Consider the following 26,019-nt stretch of genomic DNA (forward strand, 5'->3'; position numbering starts at 1 on the left):
GATTAAACTGTAATTAGGTTGGTTAAACCCCCCTGCAGAGCTCTCAGTTGCTGTCGTCTTCCCCTTCTCCCTCTTTCTCCTACTCGTTTCTTTCTGTCGCACACTCTTTGCCTTTCGTTAACCGCTGACAGTTGAGTGTTTTTTTTTTTGGGGGGGGGGGGGGGGGGGGGGGGGGTAGCTCAGACTCAGTATTTCATCGTGACAGATCATCTCTCATACTCTGTGTCTTTCAGAATCCACTTTCATGCTCTTGTTTTTGGTGTTCTTTCGTCTTTGCATCTGTCTGCTCGTCCCCGTTGGTTCAGATTTTTTGTCGCCCCTCTTTTTTCTCTCGTCTCTCTGTTTCAGATGGTTCGGGATACGACTCCCCGGAGCCCTTCCTGACTGATGGAGGAGCCAGCTCCAGGACAGGGTGCTTGGCCTTGGTTGCAGCTTCGGGTCTGGTGTTCCTGGGACTCTATCTGTGGCTGTGACTCCCCCCACCTGACTATGTGGAGCTCCAAACCCAGGATGAAGGCTGGGCTGGCTGTCCCTCTAAATCCACCACCCCTCAGGGAAGCCCTCTAACCCATCTTTCCACTTCCACCTGACCACTGACTACACCCACTGCCAGTCCCTTTCATAGCCCCAACCATGCACATCCTCCCCAGGCATGGCTACAAGGGCTAAGCTGCCCTTCATCTCCGATCTCTGAATTCTGGGTGGATCAGCACATCTCAGAGGAGGAAAGGTCTTCATATCAGGGGGGGCTTGTTTGATTTGACTGCAGACTCTGGTCGTCGTTGGCGTGAAACTGTAGCCATGATTAAACTTGTCATCCCCAGTTGCGCCCCTGTCACCAGTGCCGATGCATTCAGCAACAGACGTGGATGCACAAACATTTTAGGTCATTTTTGCACCAATCTCAAAGTTTTGCAACCTCCAAAAGCAAAAAAAATGAAATGTTCTTACTGTTATTGTTCAAGAGAAGAGCCGATTTCATTTTGAGATGACAAGCGTAATCATAGCTAATGATAGCACCGGGGGGGTGGGCTTGCACTCTGGTCAGAGATGTATATTTTCAGGTGGGGCTTGTTTTTTTTTGTTTTTTTTGTCTTTTTCATGTTTCTAAACAAAGCATTTATCACGGCCTGGCAGCACAGGCTCCTCCAGCACCGTCTGATGTCGACTGGTTCGGGTGACTTTTGGACCAAGACTTTCTCTTGTATGAATGTACCACTGGTCACCCACCTTTATGTCTTTGTGTATTATTGTGACTATGGTCACTCACAGTACCTTCTCTCGGACTGGCAGGACTGAACAGGTCTGGGACTTGGAGGTGGGGTCTGGGGAGTCAAAGTGAGAATGGAAACGTGGGAAAAAGGAGGTGACACTCAAGTTGCATGACCACTGTGAAACCTTAAGATCAATGTTGTTTCTAATGATGATATATTTTTTCATGGGGAAAAAAAAAATTGGGAAGCGCCCTGCTCCCGCTCTCGTTCTCCCTGGGACTTTTTAGGACATCAAAAAGGAAAACTCCGCCTCTCTCCTCACACAGTTTCCCCTGTCTGACTTTCAGCCGTTGATGGATTAGCTCGAGCCGGGAAGATAAATGGACCCGCAGGGTGAAACTGACTGGAAATCGGCCCTTGGAGCCCAAGTCAGAGCACGATGGGCGTAAACAATGACTGAAGCTAGTTCCGGGTCTGCGGGTTAAACCATTAAGGGAAGCGTTAAGACTGTGGCAAATGAAGCAAGGTGTTTGCTTGTGTGTGGCAGTGCACCGAAACGCACACATGCATGCAGGCAGACATACACACGTACACAAACAAGGGTGTGGGTGGAAGCACTCATGAACTATAAGGGGGAAACGGCACAAAGAGAGGGGGAGTTAGAGCATTTGCATCAAGGGTCTGGGACTCGACGAGTAAGCACTGTGAACACACACATCCAGATACCAACACCTACTGACATTGTAGAGAAACAAGTGCAGCTCTAGACATTTACAAAGACATAGCATGGACATACACACATGTACAAAGACACACAAGAAAACACAAACAAGGGAAAAAGCTTTTTTCCCCGTATTTCATCTTATTTTTGTAGCATTTAAAATCACTGTTAATTACTCCTTTGTGGGATGCAGTGATGGGTTATAGCCTGTGGAGGATTAAAAATAATGTTTTCTCTTCTTCTATCCACTGATGCTGTCCTTCTATTGTTCTTCTTCTTCTCTGGCTTGTGATCCATGGTTGGTAGTGGTAGGAGGCCTTCAGGTCTGAGCGTCATGTATGATTTTGTCTTTTTTTTTTTTTTCTGTTCATGGTGTTTTTGTGGAAGCTGATTTTAGCCATTAAAGTCAGTCAACAAGTAAACACAGAAGTCAGAGCAAAGAAGAGAAACACACAAATAAAGATTGTCTTTTTGTCTACTCAAAAAAAGAAAAATGAGCCGATTCAGTGGACTTTCTTCAGAGTTATGACTTACCTCTCATTATGTGTTTTTTTTTTATCCTCAAAGGGGAGATGATTGGGTTTATACGTGCACTCCAGCAGCCTCTTTATTTGCACAGTCAATCGTCTTCTGACGTCAAACTCTTGGAACGGCGATCGCTGAGCTTTGCCAGTTCAGGCATGAAATTATTCAGATGAAATCACCCTCTTCAATCTTCATCTGTTTCCCCCTCGGAGATGCGACGGCTGATCTGAACCTCTGACAACCTGGTGTCCGGATGGCTTGATAACCTTTCCTTTCTCGTTTCTGTTGCATTCCCTGCAGCTGATGGGAGAAAAACTCGAACGCTGTACCTGACTTTAGTTCCCCAGAACTTTTCAGGAATATGTTAACGATAGTTTATTCATGGAAGTTTTTTTGACAGTGTAATGCCTAACAACTTCTTTTTTGAAATACACTATTAACTCATTCTCAGGGGTGTTCATGGGAAGAAGAAAAGCCGTACTTGCTCTCACATGAAAAGAATGAGCGGAAAAGCTGGAAATTTGAATGAAAAATGTTGACAAAACATGGCGAAGAGGCGCCTGAGGGATGGCGGATTCCCTTTTAATTGCAACACCTGATTGTTCTTTTCTTTTCCTTTGGTTTTGTGCTACACCAGCTGCCAAGAGCGACTCATCTGATCACAAAAACCACTTAATATGTGCACAAAATCTTTTTTCAGTCTAAATAAGCTATCGTTTTTGCAACAAAAACATGTAAGACTTGCAAAAAGTAAAAGCAAGAAGAAAAATAACACCTGAGTGAGGAAATCTTCCTAATGCAACAAAAACATGTTTTTGTTTTGATTTTACATATTAAACTTTTATTTATTTGGCAAATATGAATGGACCTAATAGGTAATGGTAGGATAGAGGTTTGACAGCCAGTGTGTTGCAGTATGAGGAGTTAAACAACTGGGTGTTTCAACAACACACTGAAAAAACAGGCCCCTCAGAAATAAGTTAATAATTGTTTAGACACTAAAAGACATGTTTTCTTATTATATGATCATTTCACTGTTAAAAACTTTCTTGATAAGCTTGTTCTTCTTCCAAGACATAAAATAAGACGTTTTTTTCTTGAATCAGAGATGTCCTAACATTTTTAAGATTCATTTTTTGCAGCACACATAATGATTAAGGATTATCAATGTGATAAAATCTGCAATAATGCATGCATTTTGGCAAAAATCAAAGCTAATTTCATTCATCTACAGTGGTGCATTTTACCAAGAGGCAACATTCTCAAACAGCACTTTTAAGACGTGAAACAAAAACAGGAGCAAAACAGCTAACCTTGCCTCAGTGACCTAGTGGTAGAATGTCTACCCAATACCTAGGAGCTTGTGGATGAAACGCACAGCAAAGACTTTAAAAAAAAAAAAAAAGTAAAAGAATTGATCCTTGCTTGACACTGAAGTGTTGGATTGGGGGTTAAACCACAAAATGGTTCCCATCTGCAGCTCACCGCTCCCCAAGAACCGACAGGAGATGAGGCAGCTGAAAATAACAAGTAAGAATTTTTTTGTTTTTTTTATGGGCTCATTTGCTGACCAGCGGATTCCTGAAAGCTGGAGCATCAAAACTAAATGCTGCTTTTGGTGTTTATTGAAAATAAAAGAGTGTCAAAGATAAGAACCGTCTCTGCAGCATCCGTATAAAATGTTGGTCTCTCTGGTGCATTAGTGTCCATCGCATTGCTTTAAATTGAACAAGAATGTGACTCTATTTTAAGATAAACAGGAATTCTGACACTAATAATGATCTAGTGCCCTCAAAAATAGTTTACAAGGCTTTTACGTTTTTTTTAAGGTAATCCAGTTTTAACTATAAACAATTTTGCATCACCTTTGTTTTTGTGTTCTAAAAAGCTTTTATAAATTGTAGCTTCTTTCACTTTAAGTCCCATCTGCAACAACCATATACATATAATAACTGGGCCGGTGTCTCTCCCAGGACACCGCAAGGTGAAACTGAAGCCTAAAGTTGTGTTGCCATGTTGCAAGAGTTTTGTTTGTTTCTTTTTGTATCACTGGCATAACCCCCACACTCCTTAATCCCTATTACCAAAGCTCCTGAAACAGTTGACATGTTGAAGTTCACATGGATTTTTAATAACAGCACATTTTACAGTTTTACACGTTCTCGTTTTGATTGGTCAACCTTCCAGGGTCTCACCTATTGGCTAACTCGTATCCGTCCCATTGGTCACCGGACCACTCATGGATGAGGGAAAATTGTAATTTTACTGTATTGACTTTAGATTAAATGTTCTGCAATTCCTATCTCGAATCGCTATAAAGCTATTTGCATTAATCTTCCATAAAAAAAAAACCACACAAACATTATTAGATGTTTCTTTTCAAAGTCCAACATTTCCTGGCATTGGAGGTTCTGTAAATAATCTGAAAGAAATGTGTAAAGTTGTATTTAGAGACATGTCATATTTCCTTTTGATTATGACGGTTTGGACCATTTCTCAAAACATACAACATTACTACAACATATTTTGCTTAAAATGTCCTTTCTTTATTACAGATTAACAGATTTAAGCTATTATGAAATGCCCCATTATTTCAAACAGTGCCTTAAATTTAAGGTTTAAGAAATTTCTGACCCTCAGAGATTTAGGTAAAACTGTTTTAGTCCCTTCATGTTAACCAGCCAAATGCATTAGTTTCCTTATTAAATGTTTGGCATGTGCTGTGCAAAAACACTGTTTGAGTTTGAGGCAAAACTGGTAATATGCAGATTTAGCATTCAAACTGTTAATCCTTAACGTTCTCTCTACTCCCCTCCTTTTCCTGTGGGTCAGAAATCACCCACCCTACCAAAACCTCAAAATAAAGCAGCTTGATTGAATTTTAAATTACAATATGCGCTAGATGAAAGAACCTGTGAATTTAATTTAACTTAATTTCTTTTTTGAAATATTTCTTGTTACACATTACAAAGAAAGAAAGGGTGTGTAAGTATGTGTGTGTGTTTGTGAATTAGAGAGAGTTTGTGTGTGGCCTTTGAACTTTTCCTGGTGTTCAGATACTTTTATAATTCAACAATCTTTGCACCTCAGTGGTGTACAGCTCACAGGAAAACATAAACAAAAACAAAGCATCACTTTTTCTAGCATGATGGAGCATCTTCAGAGAACGTTATAAACATCTTAAGTTGGAAAAGGATGGGTTTTCTTTCTACAACTAAACATGCTAGTGGGTCATTTTTACCCGCGACACAACACAAGGGCAAACGCTTTGATTTTGAATACTGCCCTAGTGGGTTTTCACCACCGACATAAAACAGACACATTTCCCCTGTGAGGTCTTTAATGGCCAACGCTTGCTTGAAACATTCGTCAGCTTGGTTTCAAAAGTGTTATTTGAAACCCCTGACTTGTCAGTTTTGGGGCCATGATGCAAAAATGAATATCTGAAACTTTGTTCTGGGGGAAAACTGAAGTATATGAATAATAGATGAGCCTTGGCTTGCCATGTTTAGCCCTACTGTGCAAAGCAGGCTAATGGCTATCGATGTCTCTAGTTTGAAACAAATTGCTTCATATAAGAGCTCAATACAAAATGTGAACGAGTGGATTCCAGTGGAAGGGAGGCAAGGGAATGAGATTGTCTCTGGATATTGAGATGCACGCTTGGTCAACCGCTTCGCTGTCCTGACGAGTATCAGGTACCGGCAGAATTAGCCCAATGTAAAATTAAACCCAATCAAGCAGGACATCAAACATTCCCATGTCTCAGCCCCCTATGAGAGGAAAAACGAAGCAGAGCCAGAAATTAGTTTGGAGAGATGATGAAAAATTGGTATGTCCATGCATCCACATGACAATATCTCAGCACCTTCTTTTCCACATCCTATTATCACTTCATAATCTCAGTAGCTGCTGGAGGAAAACAATTTGGAGAAACAATTTTTGCCAATACGTTGTTGGTTTTGGCTGCAACCAGAAAGCAAAAGCCAGGAATCCAGATGGCAACCCCTTCTCCCCTTCTTTGATTCTGTCTTTCTCTCCCATCATGCTTTTTTTTTTTTTCCTTTCCAGCTTTCTCAGACACGTCATTAGGCGAGGGCTAATCTATTCTCCTCTTTCGCTGTACCTTTGTCTCCTCATATTCAACTAACAGGCATGATTTAGGAATTATGGAATTAGGCCAGCGCTCCCATCTCCGTTAATGAGGAACGGCATGATGAAAGAGCTTGATCCTGAACGTATCATTTTGGTAAGACTTGAAAACCCTCTCGCTCCCTCTTTCTCTGGCCACTTTTCATCACTACTCTGTTCCCGTCCCTTCCTGTCTCGCATGTGCTGCGAAAAGCACGGCACCTTGGCTGTAATTACAGTGGAAATACTAATTTCTAGCTCTTCAGGCACTGTTGGATGTGGCGTGAAATGGTGAAACGGCATGGCAGGAAAGTTAACTATGAGTCATTCACCCATGCACAGACACACTCTTGCAGAATCACACTCACAGGAGTCCAGATGGGCCTTGTGTTATTGCTGAATAATGCATGCAATGTAGACTCTATAAAAGTTACATGGCCAGAGAGAGCGCAAGTCATCAGTCAGACGCTTTAGGCCGTTTGGTAAGGTTAGCCTTGCAGCATGGCTTGTGCAAATTTGGAGTTGCACATGGAATTTCCAGTTTGCAAGTATCTGACTTCAGGTGACCCCTCAAGGGAAAATATTTAGCTGAGGTTGGGATAGAAAAACAATTTTCCTTTAGACTCTGTCAGCCGATATTGTGGCTGTCTTTCCAGTCACCTTGAAAATGCTTTTGTGGTGTAAACCATTAAACTTGAGAATTAGACGGAAGATTCAAAGCCAGAGGTTCAGGTTTCAGGCCATCTCTAAAATGCACTATGAAATATATCTGGCTGTCTGCGTCTATGCAAAGCAGAATGGGAGGGGGAGGTACGGGTGGAGGGTAAATGCTGCACTCATGTGGGGAAACAGAGCAGTGCCATGTTTTTCCTCTGGAGTCTGTAACAGGACATCAGGAGCTTGTGTGTGAAGCTTTTTAAACTGTTAAGAATGCTGTCCAAACACTAAAAACTGCATAAAACATGAAGCAGATTAATAAAATGGTCCTAGATTAACATAAATGTTATTTTAAAAGTTCATTTTTTTAGGTGAGAGAGAGATCTCATTGGGCCTGTTTTCATCTCACAAATCTTTCATTTACTTATATGAAATAAAAAAATGAGTCAAATTTACATAAAAGTTATCAAAACAAAAAGCACCACACATTGACCACAAATGAACTCAAATATAACACAAAAGAGAAGCGAGATTAATAATTTAAAAAAAAAAAACAACAGCTGACATTTACAACAACCGCTATAGGGAACAAAATATCAAAAAGAGTAGTAAAATGTGGTAAAGTTTGCTTTTTACTATCACCATGAACTGAATCAGCAAAGTTTGGGCTGATCACGTGACCTAAGTTTCAGTGTAGTGATGACATCTTGGTGTGTAGGAAAATGGAACTCCAAACAATTTCTTATCCTCGTATTTCAAACCAACCCGGAAAATGGTATAAAGTTGATATAAAAGTCATATCTAAGTAAAATGTGTGTACTTGAATGTATATTCAAGGCAGCATATTGTGACAGTTACAATGAAAGACGGGACGGTGCCAAAGAAAACCTTTAAAAATGGTAAAAAAATGCTAATCATCGTTTAAAAATGTTAGATAATATTTATAATACGCTATATTTTAAAAAATGTGTTGTGTTAATATCTATGAAATAACTTTTCGCGGCATAACACGTACATTGTTGATAACTAAAAGCACGTGTATTTGAGAAAAGCGTTAATTCCGACGAGACCCAAAGGCGTCATAGGTTACGTTATTCACTTCACTGTGGGGCCTGTGAAGGAATCCAGGAGTGACCAGCGAAAAGTCCACATACCAGAAGGAAGGAGGAGTTGGTAACTCTTTTATCTCTTCCGAAGGGAGTCTGAAAGTAAGTACTGAGTATCAACAAACGTCTCACTTTAGTTCACATCAACTTAGTTGGGGTGGAAAGTTGACAGGGAAGCGGAACTAGCCTATTAGCAGGCTAGCAACACGTTAGCTAGGAGAAAAAGTTTGCTTTCCTGGATTAAGGAAAAACTACAAACCTTCCAACCATGTAAGACGAATTAATAGACCTTTTTAGACTGTCTGTTTCACTCTTATGTTTTCTTGTGTGTGAAAATGTGGAGTTTTGTGTTGTTTGAATGACTTCCCCTTGCTTCAAACTAAGGTTTGGGAGTGTTTGGTTAATATTACCCATTTAACCAAACATCATCTGTTTGTCAGGTGATCTGCTTTACCTGCTGGTTCAGCTTCTTGAGAGATAACCGTGGTCAGGTGCAAAACTACTAGCTTTTGCTTGTTAAATATGTAATACGGAAATGATTAACCATTTTGGGGTGTTTTACTTCCAGATTTGTACCATTAACTGGGTCAAAAATCGTAATAATGCCACTTCTTTCATCTGCAAATGGGTAAAATAAAGATTCATGCTTTAGAGTCTCAGTTTCGACGCTGAACCATGATGTCATTGGTTTTAAATTCAGTTTAACTCCCAATTGTGAACACAAGTCCTTGCAATTGTGGTAAAATTGAGTTATTCGTAGAAATGAGGTTTTAAATTGAAAAAAGAGGCAACATTTAGGCATTGAAATGAAGGGAAAATGGTTAAAGTGTGAACCAAGCATGACTTAAAGCAAGAGAAGACGTCACTTTGAGGCTCATGAAGATCTGGAGTAACAGGTTTGGGTTGAAAAACAAGAAACGTTTTTCTCCTGTTTTCTTCTTGGTCATTTCATTTGCTGCTGTTGCTGTGAAGAAAGTGACATGAGTGGGTTTGTCAGTGTTGCATTATTCCCCATGTGGCCTTTTCTGCAGAAATCTATGCCTGGGTTACTTCATGAACAGGAAATGAAATCAGTTTGTGGGAACATGGATTAGATCTAATGGGTTTTTTTGTGTGTGATAATATTTATGCCTCGTCATAATTACCTTAATTTGTGACCCTTTTGTGTTCCCTGAAAGCTGAATATTTATGAATATATATTTATTTGGGGAAGAATTCTAAACATCCCAACAGTTTGACCTTTGAATCTTTACCAGCAAATCATTTTTTTTTTAGCTAAAATTCTGCAGCAGGTATTAAACCCATAACTGTTATGTGTAAATTGTTGTAGCCAAATTCAGAAATCTGTTTGAAGTTTACACTAAACATGTGCCCTCTTGAATTATACCCTCTCGGGTTGGGTAAAAACAGCATAAGTCAACATTTAGGAGCAGAACGTATTGCCAAGTACACTTTCATCTTGATTTTTATTTTCTGTGGATGGCTGCAGATTTTGATGGGAAGCGAAGCGAGTTTAAAGGTTATTTGCAAAACAGGAAAACGTCAACTTTAAGGGGAAGATGGGAGGACAGGACAGAACAGGACAGGAAGACAGATTATAGGAAATCCTCCGGCCTGGTTGCTTTTTTTTTGTACCTCTCCAATGTAAAACCCATAAGGTGGGAATTATTTTTCCCTGTAATTTATTGAAATAAACCTTTTAATTTTAGTTTACAATAAACTTCTTCTCCTACTAACCATGTGTCTCTAAGGAGGCTTTTTTGAACACATTTTCTATAAACCATTGTTTAAAACCCCAAGAAAATGACACCCATGACCGCACTCGCGTGTGGAAATCATTCTAGGCTGTTCAACAGTGTTTACAACTGTGAGCTGCATCACCGTTTTCTAAAACCATCTTCTGCATTTCCTTGAGTTTAACATGTGTGTTCATATTCTAAAGCAAAGATGAAGAACAGGCAGCCTGCAGTGAGCGGGCATGATCGGCCCTTCCTGCTTCCTGTTACTTTCTCAGCGCTCGCTCTGTTTCAAAAGTTGAGATGTCTGAACACTGAACGCTTGGCCTGCATTCACAGGAACACATTTTAGTTTGTAATGACTGTAAAATGTATTATTTTTAGCCACACCAAGGTTTCAAAATGCCATTAAAAGACCCTTTATAATGTCAGACTTTTACATTTTTGGAAATGGTTTATTGTATCTTATCATGACAGTTCAACGTCTGTTGTTTCTCATATTCATGTCAGTTTTCTGGATCCTTCATTGTTGCATTCATTAACATTGTTGCTAAGATCTCCACATTTTATCAGGGGGAATTGTGGTTTTGTTTCTAACACTCCTTAGAAGACAAACAAAAGCCATTTGTTTAGGTTTTGCATCCCGTTTTTCCATCCGTATGGGTTCAGATGACTTCTGAACAAACGAGATGACGTGTATTATCTCAAACTCTTTGTTTTTGAGTCATTTTCTCAACATTTAGTTGTGTTTTGGTGCATAGATGATAACTCTTCTATTTGTCTGAATCTTTTCAGTTTGTGTTGTTGCACAAAATCTAAAAAGGAACTGTCAACTCCTTATTTAAAAGAAAACAATAAGAATAGTAGATTTTAATATAATTACTATCCTTTAAAATACAATAGAGTATTACACTACAGCTTTTCAGATCCTGTTACCTTTTTTCTGTGATTATTTATGTGAGGAAACAAACCTAGCAGTTTAGAATCTGTTACTGTAGCGTTTATAAGCCGTTTTATATTTGTTAAATGAGGATTTGTTTTATACAGTTTGGTTTTATATTTAACTATCATCCTGTTTACATTGCCTGGATTTGGGAGCTACACGTTTTTCAACAGAAATGTTTATACTATTTTCTCTGGAGCTTTGAATTTTAAGTCATGTCATTCAAATAAATTTTCCATTAAAACGTCATTAAATTCAAATGTTTGTCCAATCCATTCACCTTGTTTTTTTTTCATCATCACCCATAGTCCCCTGCTCAGCAGTTGAGAGTTGGTCCTCTTTGTCTGCTTTATGGTAATCGATGGGATACTAATTAGTACCTGATGACCTCTGGCCTTCTTTCAGGCCTCAGCATATTGAGCTCGGTGCCACGGGAGGAGCCCCCAAACAAGACAGCAGCAACATGGAGGACATGAGTGTGGAACAGATGGCTCTGAGGGCCAACCAGCTGACGGATGAGGTGCTGACTCCTCACACTCCTGCTCCTGCTCCGTCCCTCTGTTTCTTCTGTTTCTCTCTGGCTACAGATTTCTGTATTTAATGAGCAGCCTGTGACAGCTGAGTCTGATTTTTCATTCAATCTTAATGTTTAGATGATGCATGAATGCAAAAAGCGGTTGGAAATCATTCCGTTTGGATTAGAAACGCCGTAAAATATCATTTTTATTGTTAAAAGCGACATTTTTTTCAATGTTTTTAGAAGTTTCTAATGTAACTGAGGGTAAACGGTTTAAACAAAGCGTTGCTCTCTGTCACCTTACACGATCTCTGTGGTCAGCCGTTGCATCCAACGGCCAAAGCTGCATAAAGAACAGGAGTTCAGGTCTCAAACTCCTGCAGTCCGTCTAAACGAGCTGCATCAAAGGCTTTTCTGGTGGGGGCGCCGAGACGTGACCTTCATCTCTGAAGCAAAACTCAGAGATTTTCTCCAAAAATGAATGTTTCAGCAGCTTAGAAGTGTGGAAGATAGACGAACCCCAAACTCTGACGCTCATTATTAACACATGATTATCTCATTAGTTCAGTCTGTTCAGCCTAATGGATGTCGTATTTAATAATGAACTCATTTATCTTCGATAAGGATAACTGGGAAAGACTTTTCCTATATGTTCAGGTTGGACAATAGTTTCTGTAATCCTGTTATCGGTGAGGGAGAATCGACATCTAAAATGTTTTAGCCTTTTAGAAAGAGCCTAAAAGAACCCGTGTTGAGACATCGCTTCCACTCAGCGTCTGATAAATGGATGGAGGTTACAGGACGCGTCGGAGGGATTCTTCCTGCTTCAGTCTGACGGCTCCCTCTGCGATCCGTCATCTTCCAGTAATTACTGAATCGGCACTCGAGGGCATCCCGCCGTCAGTCAGCTGTTGCTCTGCACCTTCATGCAGCTCACACTGGTTGATGTTTGTCTGCTTCCTGACTTAACCTGCACCTTTGCTTCTATCTCTTCCCTCTTTCTGCTGCCGCCTGGTTTATTCAGGAGATCATTCAGGGGACCTGGGAGGGCCCCTCTGCTAATTCCACTTACCGCTCGTGCTTTGGGTAAACACTCGGAGACGCTCTGACCATGGCTGACAGTTTATCAGGACAATCTCAGATAAATGGCAGCTGGAGCTCAAATGTAAAAAACCAAGTGGCCAACATTTTCTGTCTAGTTCTAAAGTTAAAACATGTGATTCATCCTGTTGAGCTGCAGCCATCATTTTCTTCTTTTCTTCTCTGACAGTCAACTAACATCTTTTTTTTTAACAAACTGTCGTTTTAAGCTGTGATTTGTCTGAGTTCAAGTAAAGGAGGTCACAGACTCTCGGTCGGAGTCGCAGCTTCGCTCTGCTTCCTAACAATAAGAGGCGCAGAAGGGCGGGGCCCACCTGACCTGACCGCATTCCTGCATGTGCGCTGCGGTCGTCAGGCTTTAGGCTGACAGTCAGAGATCCATGAACGTCTGCTCTGGAAAGACATTTCCATAAAACTCTGGTCTAATTCAAAACAATCAACCATTTGCTTAGTATTTTTCATCATTTATTCAGTTTGTTACTCATTTCTTCTTATGTCAAACGTGTCAAATAGGAGAAAAGCCTGAAGTAACAGGTCTTATTTATGCAAAAGTTGAACCATTTTTTACTTTAAATCTGTAAACATTTCTGAACAGGTTTTATTACAGGAAGTTGACTTTTATTCTCCGTTTTAAAGTAAAAAGAAAAGTAGGACTGAACTTTTATTTGTACTCTTAGATGCAGTTGCTGTTTTTTTCTTTATAAATAACTGAAGTTGACGAGGCCCAGTCTCATTTTTATTCATTTGTAAATGAAACGGATGAATTTCCTGAGACTCTCAGAGAAAATATTAAATTCTATTTTACAGTTCATGATTCAGTTCAATACCGTTTTTACTGTCAATTATTTGAAACCAATTTGATTTTGATTATAAAAGAAAACAAATTTCACAGAACTATTTATATAAATGAAATAAAAGAACAATTTTCATTAATGAAGTTGAGTTTTTACATTAAAAACTAAGTGATCGTTTATTTTTTGTACACACAATAAAAACAAAAGAACTTGTTTGAAATGAGGACATATTTTTGGATCTGATTACTTGACGTTGATTCTCTTTGTTGATATCATTTATTGTTTTCCCCCCTCTAGCTCTGATGTTGTTAAATAATTTTAAAACAGATATTTTTTGTTTACTTCAGGTTTTTTGTTCTTTAAAAATACTTTTAATATGTTGTATATTTTAGGAAACATATTTTTATAGATGAATAAATAAATGCTTATAATTTAATAAAACAAGTTCTGAATGTTCATAAACTGTCAAAATGCAAAAATCAACCTTTTCTTTTTTTAAACAGCATTTTGAATTGGGCTTTGTTCAAATTAAATGATACTTTGTACTAAATACTTTGTAAATACTTACTTACTTTGTAAATACTTTGTTTTGTTGTTCATTTCCTTTATTTTAACTCAATCTATTTAATCACCTCTTTACCTTCAAATAAAAATCAAATATCTCAGTAAATAAAGCAAAGAGTTAAAAGAATAACTACGTTTGAGTGTCTGTTTACATCCAGTCAGAAGCGTTTCAGCTTGGAAGGATTAGATGCGTTTTTGTTTTTGACAAAGACGACTGAGAGCTGCGGCTGGACTCCAGCTGCAGTTTATGTTTGATTCTTTTATGTAGCACAGAATCCCGTTTAGCTGGTGATCCTTTTTCTCTCTTTCAAACTGCTGCCATGTTTTCTCCTGCAGTCGCTGGAAAGCACCCGGAGGATGAGGCAGCTGGCGGAGGAGGTGAGGCTGCTGCTGCTGCTGCTTCTCTATGAGCAGAAGTCACTCATGGTGGACAAGTTGGCGTCTTTTGTTTCTCCTTTCATCAAATAAATATAGAGTTCAGTTTTATCCTCTCAACCTTTATGACACTTAAAGCGATGAACGTAATTGGAAAAATGTTATGCCTATTCATATTTGTTATTTCAAATTTCAAATCAAATGTCTTTACTCTAAATCATCTCTGAAGGATTGTTCATTTTTTATTTTATAGAGCCAAGAGACTGGGGGCAAAACTCTGGATATGCTTGATATGCAAGGAGGTAACGCAGCATAAACATTTGTTTATCATGTTGGAGAATAGAGACGGTCCTGAACAGAATCTTCCTCTTCTTCACTTCAAAGTTTTTGCTCTTTGATCCTGGAAGCAGATCTCAGGATTTCAGGGTCTGCTTCCTGACCATTTTGTTTAAAAAAATATATATATATTCACTAGAATTCAGAAACATACTTTACAACAAAAGTAGAAACGCTCATTGGTTCCTTTAGCTTTAGACGTGTTTCTGAACTGAATTTCTTTTAGCTTTTAGCTCTGATGACACAAAAACTGGATCCATTTTTGCTCTGCAAGCTGTTTCCAACAGCAGAGATGAAGATGTTGAAGTGTGTTTGTGATTCAGAGCAGCTCAAAAGAGTAGAGGAGGGCATGGAGCAGATCAACGAGGACATGAAGCAGGCCGAGAAAAACCTCAACGACCTGAACAAGTGCTGCGGCCTCTGCACCTGCCCCTGCGACAGGTACGCCGCTGCTGCTGCCGGCGCCGCCGCCGCCACTCAGAGTGCAGGAAGAGTCCTGTTGGATTGTTGGACTGCATTCATGCCAAATGTTGGAATCAGGAAGAATGCTGCACGCGTGCTCACATTGACATGTTTTGCAAAAGCGGAACATTTCATTTATTCATTAAAGCAGAATCTGTTTTATTCTTCTGATCCATTTCTGTTTTTATTCCGAGTTCTTAGTGAAAGTGTGACTTTGAAGCTTTTGTGTGACTTGTTGTTTCTAAACACAAATCTTCCTCAAATGCTTTCACTTTGGAGAAGGAGATACTTTGATTATCAAGGCATAAGGTAGGAGGCGTTCTGTGATTCCTGCCTCTTTATTTAGCATCTTGTAGAAATGGCTCATCCTGAAAGCAGTGTGTGTTTTAGTGAACCTGTTTGTGTGGCGTTCCCTGACGTTTTGGCGCATAAATGCGGTTTATATTTGTTTACAGAGTCACATCTCTTGAAAACGACCAGCGTTACAAAAAAACCTGGGGCACTGGAGGGCTGGAGGGGGAAAATGATGGCGACGGCTCAAAGGTGGTGTCCAGGCAGCCGTCACGCACTCGCAACGGACAGCCCGCCCAGACCGCCGCCAGGGGGACCGCCGCCGCGCCGTCGGGCCCGTACATCCAGAGGTGGGGCCTCGAACGGGTCCCCGAGTTCAGAGACCGCCGACCGTCGTTTCAACAAACGTGGCTTTGTGCTGCAGGGTGACCAATGATGCGCGAGAGGATGAGATGGAGGAAAACCTGGAGGCGGTGGGCGGGATCATCTCCAACCTCAAAGGCATGGCGATGACGATGGGACATGAAATAGACAAGCAGAACGTACAGATCGACAGGATCACCGATAAGGTGAGAGCCAGAGATCCACCAACCATCTGGTTTTATTCTCAGCTGAAAATGGTCTCATAACATTTTCAATAAATACATTTTAAAAATCCTAAAGAGAAAATCTGAAGCCTCACATGAACCTTAAGGAAGACAGACAAACAAGTGTCCTTAAAGCAAGTCAAACTAGAGAAAACAAGATGTTTTACTTTTTTAAAATAAGTGGAAAAAAACAACTAGAATCATTTATTTTGGGGGATTAGTTGAAAAAAGTATCTTTTAAGACAAAATAACATTTCAAAATTGGCTACTATCATTTTCATTATTAAATTATCAAAATTCTCACCGGAAGCAGATGTTGCTGAAAAAAGTTGTTTATAATTAAAATGTATAACATACATTCTTATACTTTTCCCCCAAATATATCCTATTTCAAGCTCTCGAACTTTCCTTTTTTTTTAAAAAAAAAATCCTCTAGATATTAGACTAGAATTACACATTTGAAGAGAAATTTCTCTTTAAAGTTGTATAATCATTAGTCCCCAAATCAATTAAAAAGCCCAGAAAAGTGATATGACGTAAATAAAAATAAGATGCTTAAAGATCAAATGAGCCGACAAGATATTCAGGATAAAAATCTTTTGTTGCAGTGCAGCTCAGTTCTGAAACTGTATTCCATTTATATTTACGACATTCAAAGTCTCAGACGTTCAGGGGAAAGATGAGAGATGGAGTGGAGACTTGATCAAATAAAAGGCTTTCTGGGGGAAAAATGTGGATTTTTAAATCCAGAGTTTGTTGTGAGTGGAGAGGATTTTCAATGTTTCGGCTTTTCTTTTATTTGTGAAAAAGCAGCTCGTTTTTATTTATTTATTTATTTTATTTTTTTAAGGACACCCAGTCCAGTGTCGCACAGTTTCATCATTCGGGTATTACTTTGAAACAGGTCAATGGCCTTGCTCAAGGCCACGGCTTTTGAGCAAACACACTGACTCAACCTGTTTTCATTTACTGATCTTCAGTTAATTATGTTAGCTTAGCAAAATTAAATCAAATGAGCAAAACATCCGGTTTCTTTACATAGAGCAGTGTTTTTCAACCAGTGTGCTGAGGTGGTCAGGTGTGCCCTCATAACTGATCTAAAAACATTTTCCATCTCCTGTATATCAGCTCTCTGTTCATCCAAACAGGCCCTGATAAAACACTGCGTAGTTAGGAGTATGAAAGATCATAAATTACTTTTCTTTTTGTGTTTATTTGATTCTAATTAAAGACATTTTGATAAGAATGACGGGACTGCAATTTAGCCCCAGCTAAAGCTGTTTTCTGAGAAGTCCCGCCCCTTTAACTGTCTCCGCCAATCATTCTTGGTCATCAGTCTGACCAATCACAATTGGTTAAAGTCTTCACTTCCTTGTCATGATTTGGCTCATAAAGTCGCTCAGTTCTAACAAAAATACCAGCTGAAGCTCGTCTTTAGCTGTGTAGCTTTCCACAGAATCCGGTGTCAGACCGTGGAACAAGTGAGCAAAACCATGAAGCTCAGAGACGATAGTCTGTCTGTGTTCGGCGGCAGGTGTCACTACATCTCCCATGATGCATTGGGTTAAAGTGACAGCGTCTCGACGCACAAGGAGTCTTTCCTCTTAACGTCTTGAAACCACAACGAACACACATCAAACAGTTTTTAAATCTTCTAACTTTTTTATTACATCTTTTAGATGTCACAAAAATGCATGTGTGATTGCAGAGGGCCTGTAGATCAATACAGACTATAGAGTTTCTCCTTTTTTTTTTTTTTTAAATTTTGGATGCTGGTGTGCCACAGGTTTTTTGTCAAAGTTAAAGTGTGCCGTGGCTCAAAAAAGGTTGAAAAACAGACATAGACGATAGTTGACTTTTTGAAGAACATAATTTTGATCAGAATGTGTAATAAAGAGATTTTGGCTCACAGTAGATCCCTGAGGGGGAAGCATGGCAGTGGAAGTATCATGGTAATTCCAAAGGTACAATTACTGCAGTGTTTTTGTTAGCTTTCAGGCACTGGAGGATAGAATCCTTAAGGCTTTTCTCAGGTTTATAAATGTTTTTCACTTGTTAACTGTAGTTGGAATTGTTGATACATTCCCGTCAAATGAAAAGTGAGCTAAAGAAAAGCTTGTCTACTTTTATTTTCTTCCTCTTCAGGCGGACATGAACAAAATGCGCATCGACGACGCCAACCAGAGAGCCAACAAGCTCATCAAATGAACGCCGACGTCTGCTTCGTTTTTTTTTTTTCCCCTCCTCCACTTTGGAGCCTCTTTTGCGACCTTCATGCACACAGTTTGTTTCCACACACGTCCGTAGAGCAAATCTGTCCTTGTTGGCAGCACAGCTGTCTTTTTTTTTTTTTTTGTTCTCAAATGTAGATGAGAAAACTCGACCCCCGCTGGACTGACCTGCCATCCCAAAACAGGTTCCTTCTCCTGGAAAGAACTGTGAACTGCTGTTCTGAGGTCAGTGTGGACGATCCGTTCTGGACGATCTCCACGTTGCCTCTGGAAATCACCCGCATCTTCCTCAAATCTTTTGTTTTGTCATGTAATTAAGTTTATATATATAATCGTGTATTTTTTTGAAATTAAGAGCCTATTTAATTATTCTTTGAGCAGAAATGACTTGTGAATAAAGCTAAACCTTTGGAAACCCTTTGTTCGCACGTCATTTGGGCCCATCCGTTTATTTAAGTTGTTCCAAGCCAAAACTGTTCCTGGAGAGAATTATGCTGGGATTTAAACCTTCAACCTCTGAATTCATGTGTTCTTACCTCAGTTGATGAGAAGAATTTTGCAGCTGTTTTCAAATGCACTGATCTGATGACAAAGAATTTTGAATAGATCAGATCCGCTGCTGCATATATAATTCATTAGAATATAAACTTGTACTGTATTTCTAATACATATATATGTATTGGTTTGTTGCCTTTTGAGAGAAATAATTAAAGCTGCGAGTGACGTTGTGTGGCCCGCAGGCCCCGCCCTCTCCCCTTCTGCCACCCAAGTCACAGATTCACACGATTAGTTCATAGAAAACTATTTTCAAAATGACAGCTTTTCCATAGCAACCATTTTATTTTTTAGTGGGCTGGGGGTGACGAGCAGATTGATGCAATTCTTAGAGGAATCTGCAGAAGTAACATTTTCAGATCACCATGGCAACAGATGTTTTTCTAAAATGCTCATGTTCTATCTTTTCTTTGAGGTTGAGCCAAAGATTTGGGTGTCAAACTTTCACAAAATTCCAGCAAAAAAATGTGCGAGCAAAGTTTTTTTTTTTTTTACTTCGGCACGCTGTAACCATCCCATAATGATTTTGAAAGATATCCTCAACATGTCTTTTGGTTTTGTTAGTGAACTTTAAAAAAATATATAAATTTTGGGCCTCATAAGAAGTTTTAGCAAATGTTGGTGAGTTTTTAAGTGAGGGTGAAGTAAGAAAGGAAAATTGGGAAAATGCGGCTGTGTTCTAACAGCCATCATGTCCTTCCTCTGCATCCTTTCAGTCAAAGCTGCAATGGGAGTTGAGAAATTCCTGCCGGCGGCCGGATGTGTACGTTTATGTAAATGGAGGTTGTTGAACACGTAAACGCCGCGCACGTCCTGCTGGATTCTTTCAAGGCCTCGCTTAGTGAAAGTGGCTGATGATGGCATGGTATGCATAAAAACCATCCGCGCCCTCACCCCCCACCCCTGGCTTTTTCTTGTTTTGTTTTGTATTCTCTGCTGGCGGCGTGCGCCTGTCGAGGATGAAAAGGTCCATAGGAACGGTTGTGCCAGACTTCACAGCTCCTGTAAGGGATCATCCTCGGCTTGTTGAAGTTGAGCTGAAATCTAATTAGCTTCAAGTCGCCCCGCGGTGGAATCCTTGTCATCAACACCCACTGGAATGTAAATATATTAGCGTTTTTTTTTTTTCAAGGAAAACTGCTTTTGTTTCATGACTGCATCTGTCAAAATGGAAAAGCTTTTTCTTGCAATCGTTTTGAATAAAAATAAAACACTGCCTGTAAAGTCTCAGGGTTTATTTTAAACTTTATTCTCTCAAAAGGCTTGTTTCCTGTCTTTATTTTACAGAAAGTATAAAACGCAGATTTGAAAACCACTGAACAGAAATGTTTAAAAAAGTAAATATCCAAATTTCTGTGAGGAAAGTGAGCAAATGAGTGGATTCCTGGTGCAGGTCTCTTCTGGGTCTGGACTTCTTTCAGAAATTTTGTCGTTGCTCTTGAGTTTTAGTTATGGGGAGGAGATTCCATTCTGGTGATAAAAGATCCAAAATGATGTCATGAACTTCTTCACTTTGTTTTCTTCTTACTGCTGCGTGATGAGGCACCAGTCTGCTTCTGTTGATCTTCAATAAATGCTTTTAAAATATTTTTATTATTGCACGTTTACAAGGTTTGTAGCAAATATAAATAGGAAAATTTGAGTTTTTTTACACCTTAACCCTTGTGCTATCTTAGATGAGCCCACCCTTACATTGACGTGTTCTTCCTACCATGACAAAGGTGGATTAAGGTGGAAAGATTTCATGTAATCCATGGACACCAGAGAAGATCACAAATCATTGAAGAAAAAAGGTTCAGAGCACTGTCTAGTGGGTCTAGATGACCCAACTCCCAACGCTAAAGTAACTAGGATAGCACAAGGGTTAAAAAAATGCTATTTACTGAACAAGCACTGAATAGTCATTTTTTAGTTTTTACATTTTTATTCTTCTTTACTCAGAAATAAATTTTGTAACATTTTCATTCACTTATATTTTAAACTTAAATTATTTCTCATTCCATTTTTTAAAAATGACATTACACGTAGTTTAAAAACAAATAACTCTGTAAAAGTTTGTTTATAATAATTAGAGGGTGCTTTAAATTTTAACTTTCTAGTTTAAAAAAATTCTGTGTAGTAAATATCTACAGGATAGTGAAGCATGGTAGTGGTAGTATCATGCAATGGGAAGATTGGAAGTCTGGTGTTTATGAAGACTGTTCAGTGGGAACACTTTAAATGTTTCTAGTTATGGTCTTTCCTTATAAATGTAAACAAATCCGTTCTGACAGAAGGATTCTAAGAATCTGGTTGAACTTAGAACTGAAGCAATTTCTGAGTTTTCTCATGTCGAAATTTGCCATTTTGTGACCAAAAACCAGAAGGATTGTTCTTATTCTGTAAATGTTTTTTTTTTTTTTTGACAAAGACATGTTTCGTTGTTTTCTGAGACCTCCCCCCTCAGATATGTCCGTGCGAAGTGAACGCATTCAGTGTTTGTGCCGCTGCAAGCCAAAGTTGGAGACTGATAAGGCATGTCAGGTTGGTCTTGTTTGAAATGTCAAGAATTCCACCATAGCACCATATCAAACTGAAGCTGGTCAAAGTCATGCATCTGTATCTCTATACGTCTTCTTCACTGTATATGTTGATGAGTAGATAGAAAATATAGAAGAGGTAAATACATGTGTTGGATATAATTAAAGTTGACAGAAATAAATGCCTCCACAGATCAGCTGAGAAGTGACCGGTGTCACATGACTGCCAGTCAGCCAATAGCAAGTCTCAGCTGGAGTGGCGCCTCTTCACCAAATCTTTACACCGCATTTACAAAGCTCGTTGTAAAAACATCCTTCGGCCCGCTCCGATTGGTCGAGTCCGTGCTCCGATACGTCAAACAGCACAGTATTACAGTTCACAACCATTTTTTAAAGGCGGAAGCGTCGTTCCCGTGGCTTCATCGTGCCTCACTGATGCAAGAAGTTACAGAAAAAGAAAAGAAAAGCAATCTTTGGTTGAGTGTGAAAGGAGCATTCCTGTGCTTTTGAATTTGGTTTGTTAAAAAGAACACAAACAACAAATACTCTGGCTTAAATACAGGCAAATAGTGATGGTTTTACCCTAAACTGCTATAGTTCTCACAAAATTAAATATATAAAAAACAAGTGATATGTGATTGTACACAATAACTTCTTTCGCATTCCAGGTTGCCTAGGCAACGCTCAGTCCCCCGCGCTTTCCGTTCACTTCTTCTTGGCGAAGCGGCTGAACTTCTTCTCCTTGTCTTTCTTGGCAGCGCTGGGCTCCGGCAGGGCAGCTGAGGAGGTGGGGGCGGGCAGGCTGTGGGTTTTGGCTCCTGAGGGCCCGGGCGCCGCCTCCTCCGCTGGCGGGCCCTGAACGGCCTGCTCCATGGCCCGGCTCCAACTCTGCAGCTCGTCCTGCGTTAAGACACACAAAACAGACTCAGAACGGCACATCCATGTCCAGAGGAGTGTCTGTACTTGTTTGCTTAGAGGAATTCGGTGGAGGTGGATGCCCCCCCCCCCTTTTTTTGTGTGTCTGTGAGGTCAGAGCAGACAGAGTTTGAATATCTTACTAAACTTGCTGTTGGCGATTTCAGAAAAAATCATACACTAATTACGTTTAATGTATGCAGCCTTTTGAAAATGATCTGCCCTTTTCTTCTTTTACATTTATTTGCACATTTATTGCACCTAAATATTACACAAAGACTTTTAATGTTGACAAAACGTTTTTTTGAATTGATATTATTCTAAGGTTATGCAAACCTGCCAGGCTCACTGCCAAAAAATAAAGACAAAGAAATAACACAACACAAAACGTTATCGACAAAAGCACGCAATGGCAATAATCATGGCAGAGGTGGTGTGATGGTGCGGAGATGCTTTACCTTTCCAGAATACATAAAAAATAAAAAAGTATTTGGATCTTAACTGGAGTAATGACCACAATCAACCAAAAACTTCACGCTGCAGAACCAAAACAAAGCAAGAAAAAAAACCTAAATGACCTTTTTATAAAGTTAAAATTAAGGTTCAGACCTAATCTGATTGAAGTTAAACAGTTTGATGACCTTTGACAGCTGTTTATCCTGAAAAAGAAAAATCCTAAAATGTTAGAGAATTAAGTTTATTCTGCAAAGAAAAGAAAATACATTTCTCCACATCCAAGATATGGACTCCTTATCAGATAACATGGTATTTTACATTTATTTACGTTTTACTATGTATGGCATCCGCATCGATTTCCAGTATTGGAGATTATCCCGTTTATACCATGGTCACTTCTAAAGAAATCAATTATTCAAACTTTAACCTTATAATTATTAATTTTTCAATCGTTTTTCACAGGAAGCAGACTGTTTGATTCGCAGAGGGACGCGTTGTCATGGTAACGGCTACCACGTCCCGCACCGACCTCGCTCTGCTGTGGCTGGTGAAGACTAACCAGCAGAGGAAGGTGGTCTATGTGCCTGTTGAGTGACACCAAGCTTCATTTCAGATGACGCAAATGTTTGTTTCAAAGAAACAAAGTCTACAAGAAGTTTTTTAGATCGTTTTATGGCAAGAAAAATAGGCAATTAACTCTGATTATTAAATGTGTATCAACAATTTTTTCATTAATTAATAATAAAGTTATATATAAACCTAAGTTTTTTTTTTGCTCTGTTATAAATGGCGTTTAGACCAGTGCAATAATATAGAACATTTAAGCTTTGTGACCAGAACTCCTCTTTTAGTTGTCCATTTTCACTTTTTAATGGCCATCCTTCAACCAATCAGAATCGAGTATTCACCCTAGACCGTGGTATAAACAGATCTAAACCCCAAAAAGAATCTTCTTGTGTAAAACTGAATTTCTAAAGTGATGGATATGTAAGAAAAACATCCGAATGAGGTAGAATACTTTATATCTGGGATGGGAAACTTACCTCATCTTTACACTGGAACAAATACTCGCTGTTGTCTGCAAGACTGCAAAACAAAGGTGAAAATGACGACATTTATTCAAGTTGGAAGAAAAATATCTGGATTTTTTACACATGCAAATATAACTATATTACTATTTTTTTTTACTTTACAATTTTTTTAGTCTAAAACAGCAAATTTGGGATAAAACTTTATTACAAATATATATTTGTTATAGTTTGTCTAAGCAGCAGAAATACTTTTTTTCAGCAAGTTTAGTTTTTCTTAACTGCTGAATCGTAAACCTGACAACAGCGGAGTCTGATCTTAAAAAGTGAGCAAACATTCACTAAAACATCCTACAGATTCTGCCACATTTCAATTCTGTAATGAAATGTTCCATCAGTGAAAGGTGTTCTCCGTTCAGCTCTGTTCTTCCCTTCATCTCCTCCTTCGCCTCCTCACATCTACCTGGTCTGAGTTTGTGGGATTTTCACTGCGGCTCATTTGCAGCTTTAATTCCAGACGTTGACCCCTCCCATGTTTTGACTTTAATCACCATCTTCTCAGTGTGAACTGGAGGCTAGGATAGGTTTGATATTTTTCTAACCTTTACTTGCTGTGAAGGCGTAATTTATCCTCGTTTTCAGGTCTTGAGTCAGCCGCTGAGAAGGACGCGGCGTTGTGGGGAGTTGATCCCGCCCCGGAGCGTCAATCAGCTGACATTTAGAGCCTAATCAGTTAATGGCGTTTAAAGGGTTTTACAAGTGGAAAGGCAAAACATGAGCTTATTGGTGGAGTAATTTAAATAATAAAATGGCTGTTTGCTTCAAAAGAGGCTCCTTTAAAAAAAAAAAAAACTTATTTAGGATTGATTAAACTGACTGTTTTCTAAGCATTTTGGGCTTTTCATCAAGTTGCAGATATTTTTCCTAAAACCTAAAGAATAAAAATGAGTTAAGAGGCGAAGCATCCGGAGGAGGAAGTGGATGCAGAATTGATTTACGGCTTATTCCGGGGAGACTTTCAAGCTTGAGAAAGTTTGGGAAATGCTCTCATTTGCCCTCTTGCAGAGAGTTGGGTGGGATCGCAGCTAAATATGTTTAATGCAGCAGTCCGAAGGTGGTTGGCTTGGCATAAAGACGGGTAGTAGCTTTGATAGGGCTCTCCCATGAAAAGCAGAGAAAAAATGTAACCTTTCACCCCCCCCCCTCAGAAGAGTACAGCTCAGGGAAACAAGAGATTTTGCTTTTTTTTACTGTGGAATCGAGCAGAGAGATGGAGAAGTGATGAAGGGAGCCCCATGAGGTTAGTGTAATGTGGATAAAACATTATTTAAGTGTTGTAGAAAGAATGCAAGTATAAAAATGAATTGTAAGTACAAATCTGGTACAAAAATCTAAATGATTAAAATGTAATTTTATCCCCAATCTTGTGCTGGCTGTATTCAGGACTGCTCTGTGGTGGTCTAATGAAGCCCATCTGAGGTGATGCAACAAAGGTTTTAGTTTTAAAAAGTTTCAAATGTCAGCAACATAAACCCAAACAGTTATTAGCCAAAAGGTTTTTTTTTTTTTTTAAAGAAGCCCTTTCTTAAGTTTTGGAGTTTTGGAGTTTATAAGATAATATCAGAGACTTCCTGTTCATTATTCATTCATTTGCTTTACAATAAAAAGAGATACAAAGAACAGTAAAAATTGAGTAAATGAAAACCTAAAGTTTAAATCAACTGCATAAAAGAGTCAGTCGAACACGTAAAAAACAAATCAAAATAAAATACAATTAGAGACTAAACATTTACTCGTTGTTTGTAAGACTCAATAAAGTTAGGTTCTGTGTATAACAGTCTTGTTCAAACACCCACTCCAATGAAAATTGTGTTTTTGGTGTTTTTCACATGTTGGACGACATAAATTAAGATAATTAAGCTTAAAATTGCTTTTCTGAGTATTTGTTTATTCAAATAGTTCTAGATGAGGAACCGATGAAAATAAAAACGCTATTTAAAAAAAGAGTTTATATGTGAAAATAATCTGTGTGGCCCACAAGCTCCCAGCAACAGTAAAGGGAAGGGGTTGCTCTGTGCCAACAGCCCTGCCCACAACGCAGAGGTGAATTTCTATCGAATTACTGCCGCTCTGCAGAAACTATGTCCTAGAAAACCACAGAGGCTCTTTGATTTGGGCTAAAAATGCCATAATCATAAGTAAGAGACCACTGGGACACTTTAACAGTAGATCAGAAGTATCAGAAGATTTGAAAA

At 39.1% G+C, this 26,019-nt stretch overlaps 3 protein-coding genes across 6 annotated transcripts in view; 2 read left to right on the top strand and 1 right to left on the bottom strand.

Moving 5' to 3' along the window:
* Nucleotides 1-2,429, top strand: part of efna2a (ephrin-A2a) — a 100,198-nt gene extending 97,769 nt beyond the window's left edge. Inside the window, exon 4 of the mRNA XM_004082446.5 lies at nt 349-2,429. Within this exon, the coding sequence (XP_004082494.2) occupies nt 349-473 (125 nt within the window). The 3' untranslated portion in view covers nt 474-2,429. The remainder of the gene's footprint in view (nt 1-348) is intronic.
* A 5,875-nt stretch (nt 2,430-8,304) lies between these two features.
* Nucleotides 8,305-18,706, top strand: snap23.1 (synaptosome associated protein 23.1). 2 transcript variants are annotated; one of them, XM_023951934.2, is made up of 8 exons: nt 8,305-8,456; nt 11,439-11,553; nt 14,346-14,387; nt 14,638-14,686; nt 15,044-15,161; nt 15,638-15,823; nt 15,898-16,042; nt 18,206-18,706. In XM_023951934.2, the coding sequence occupies exons 2-8, from the start codon at nt 11,497-11,499 to the stop codon at nt 18,266-18,268; spliced, it is 660 nt and encodes a 219-aa protein (XP_023807702.1). In that variant the 5' UTR covers nt 8,305-8,456; nt 11,439-11,496; the 3' UTR covers nt 18,269-18,706. The 2 variants fall into 2 exon arrangements, with proteins under 2 accessions (XP_023807702.1, XP_023807701.1); XM_023951933.2 differs by having other exon boundaries at nt 8,442-8,624.
* Nucleotides 18,707-20,073: 1,367 nt separating this feature from the next.
* Nucleotides 20,074-26,019, bottom strand: part of sptb (spectrin, beta, erythrocytic) — a 47,233-nt gene continuing 41,287 nt past the window's right edge. For all 3 annotated transcript variants that reach the window (XM_011490164.4, XM_078941084.1, XM_078941083.1), the window contains 2 exons: nt 23,780-23,822; nt 20,074-22,265 (listed from right to left, as the gene is read on the bottom strand). In XM_011490164.4, the coding sequence (XP_011488466.2) occupies nt 22,071-22,265; nt 23,780-23,822 (238 nt within the window). In that variant the 3' untranslated portion in view covers nt 20,074-22,070. The remainder of the gene's footprint in view (nt 22,266-23,779; nt 23,823-26,019) is intronic.

The sequence above is a fragment of the Oryzias latipes genome, chromosome 22, assembly GCF_053564925.1.
Source record: "Oryzias latipes strain Hd-rR chromosome 22, Olatipes_Hd-rR_3.1".
Lineage (NCBI taxonomy): Eukaryota > Metazoa > Chordata > Actinopteri > Beloniformes > Adrianichthyidae > Oryzias > Oryzias latipes.

Bases quoted from the DNA above. Each gene is read 5' to 3' on its own strand.
- snap23.1 (XM_023951933.2), top strand. The intron at 11,554-14,345 runs GTGCTGACTCCT...TTTCTCCTGCAG, and splicing joins CCAACCAGCTGACGGATGAG to TCGCTGGAAAGCACCCGGAG. The intron at 15,824-15,897 runs GTGGGGCCTCGA...TTTGTGCTGCAG, and splicing joins TCGGGCCCGTACATCCAGAG to GGTGACCAATGATGCGCGAG.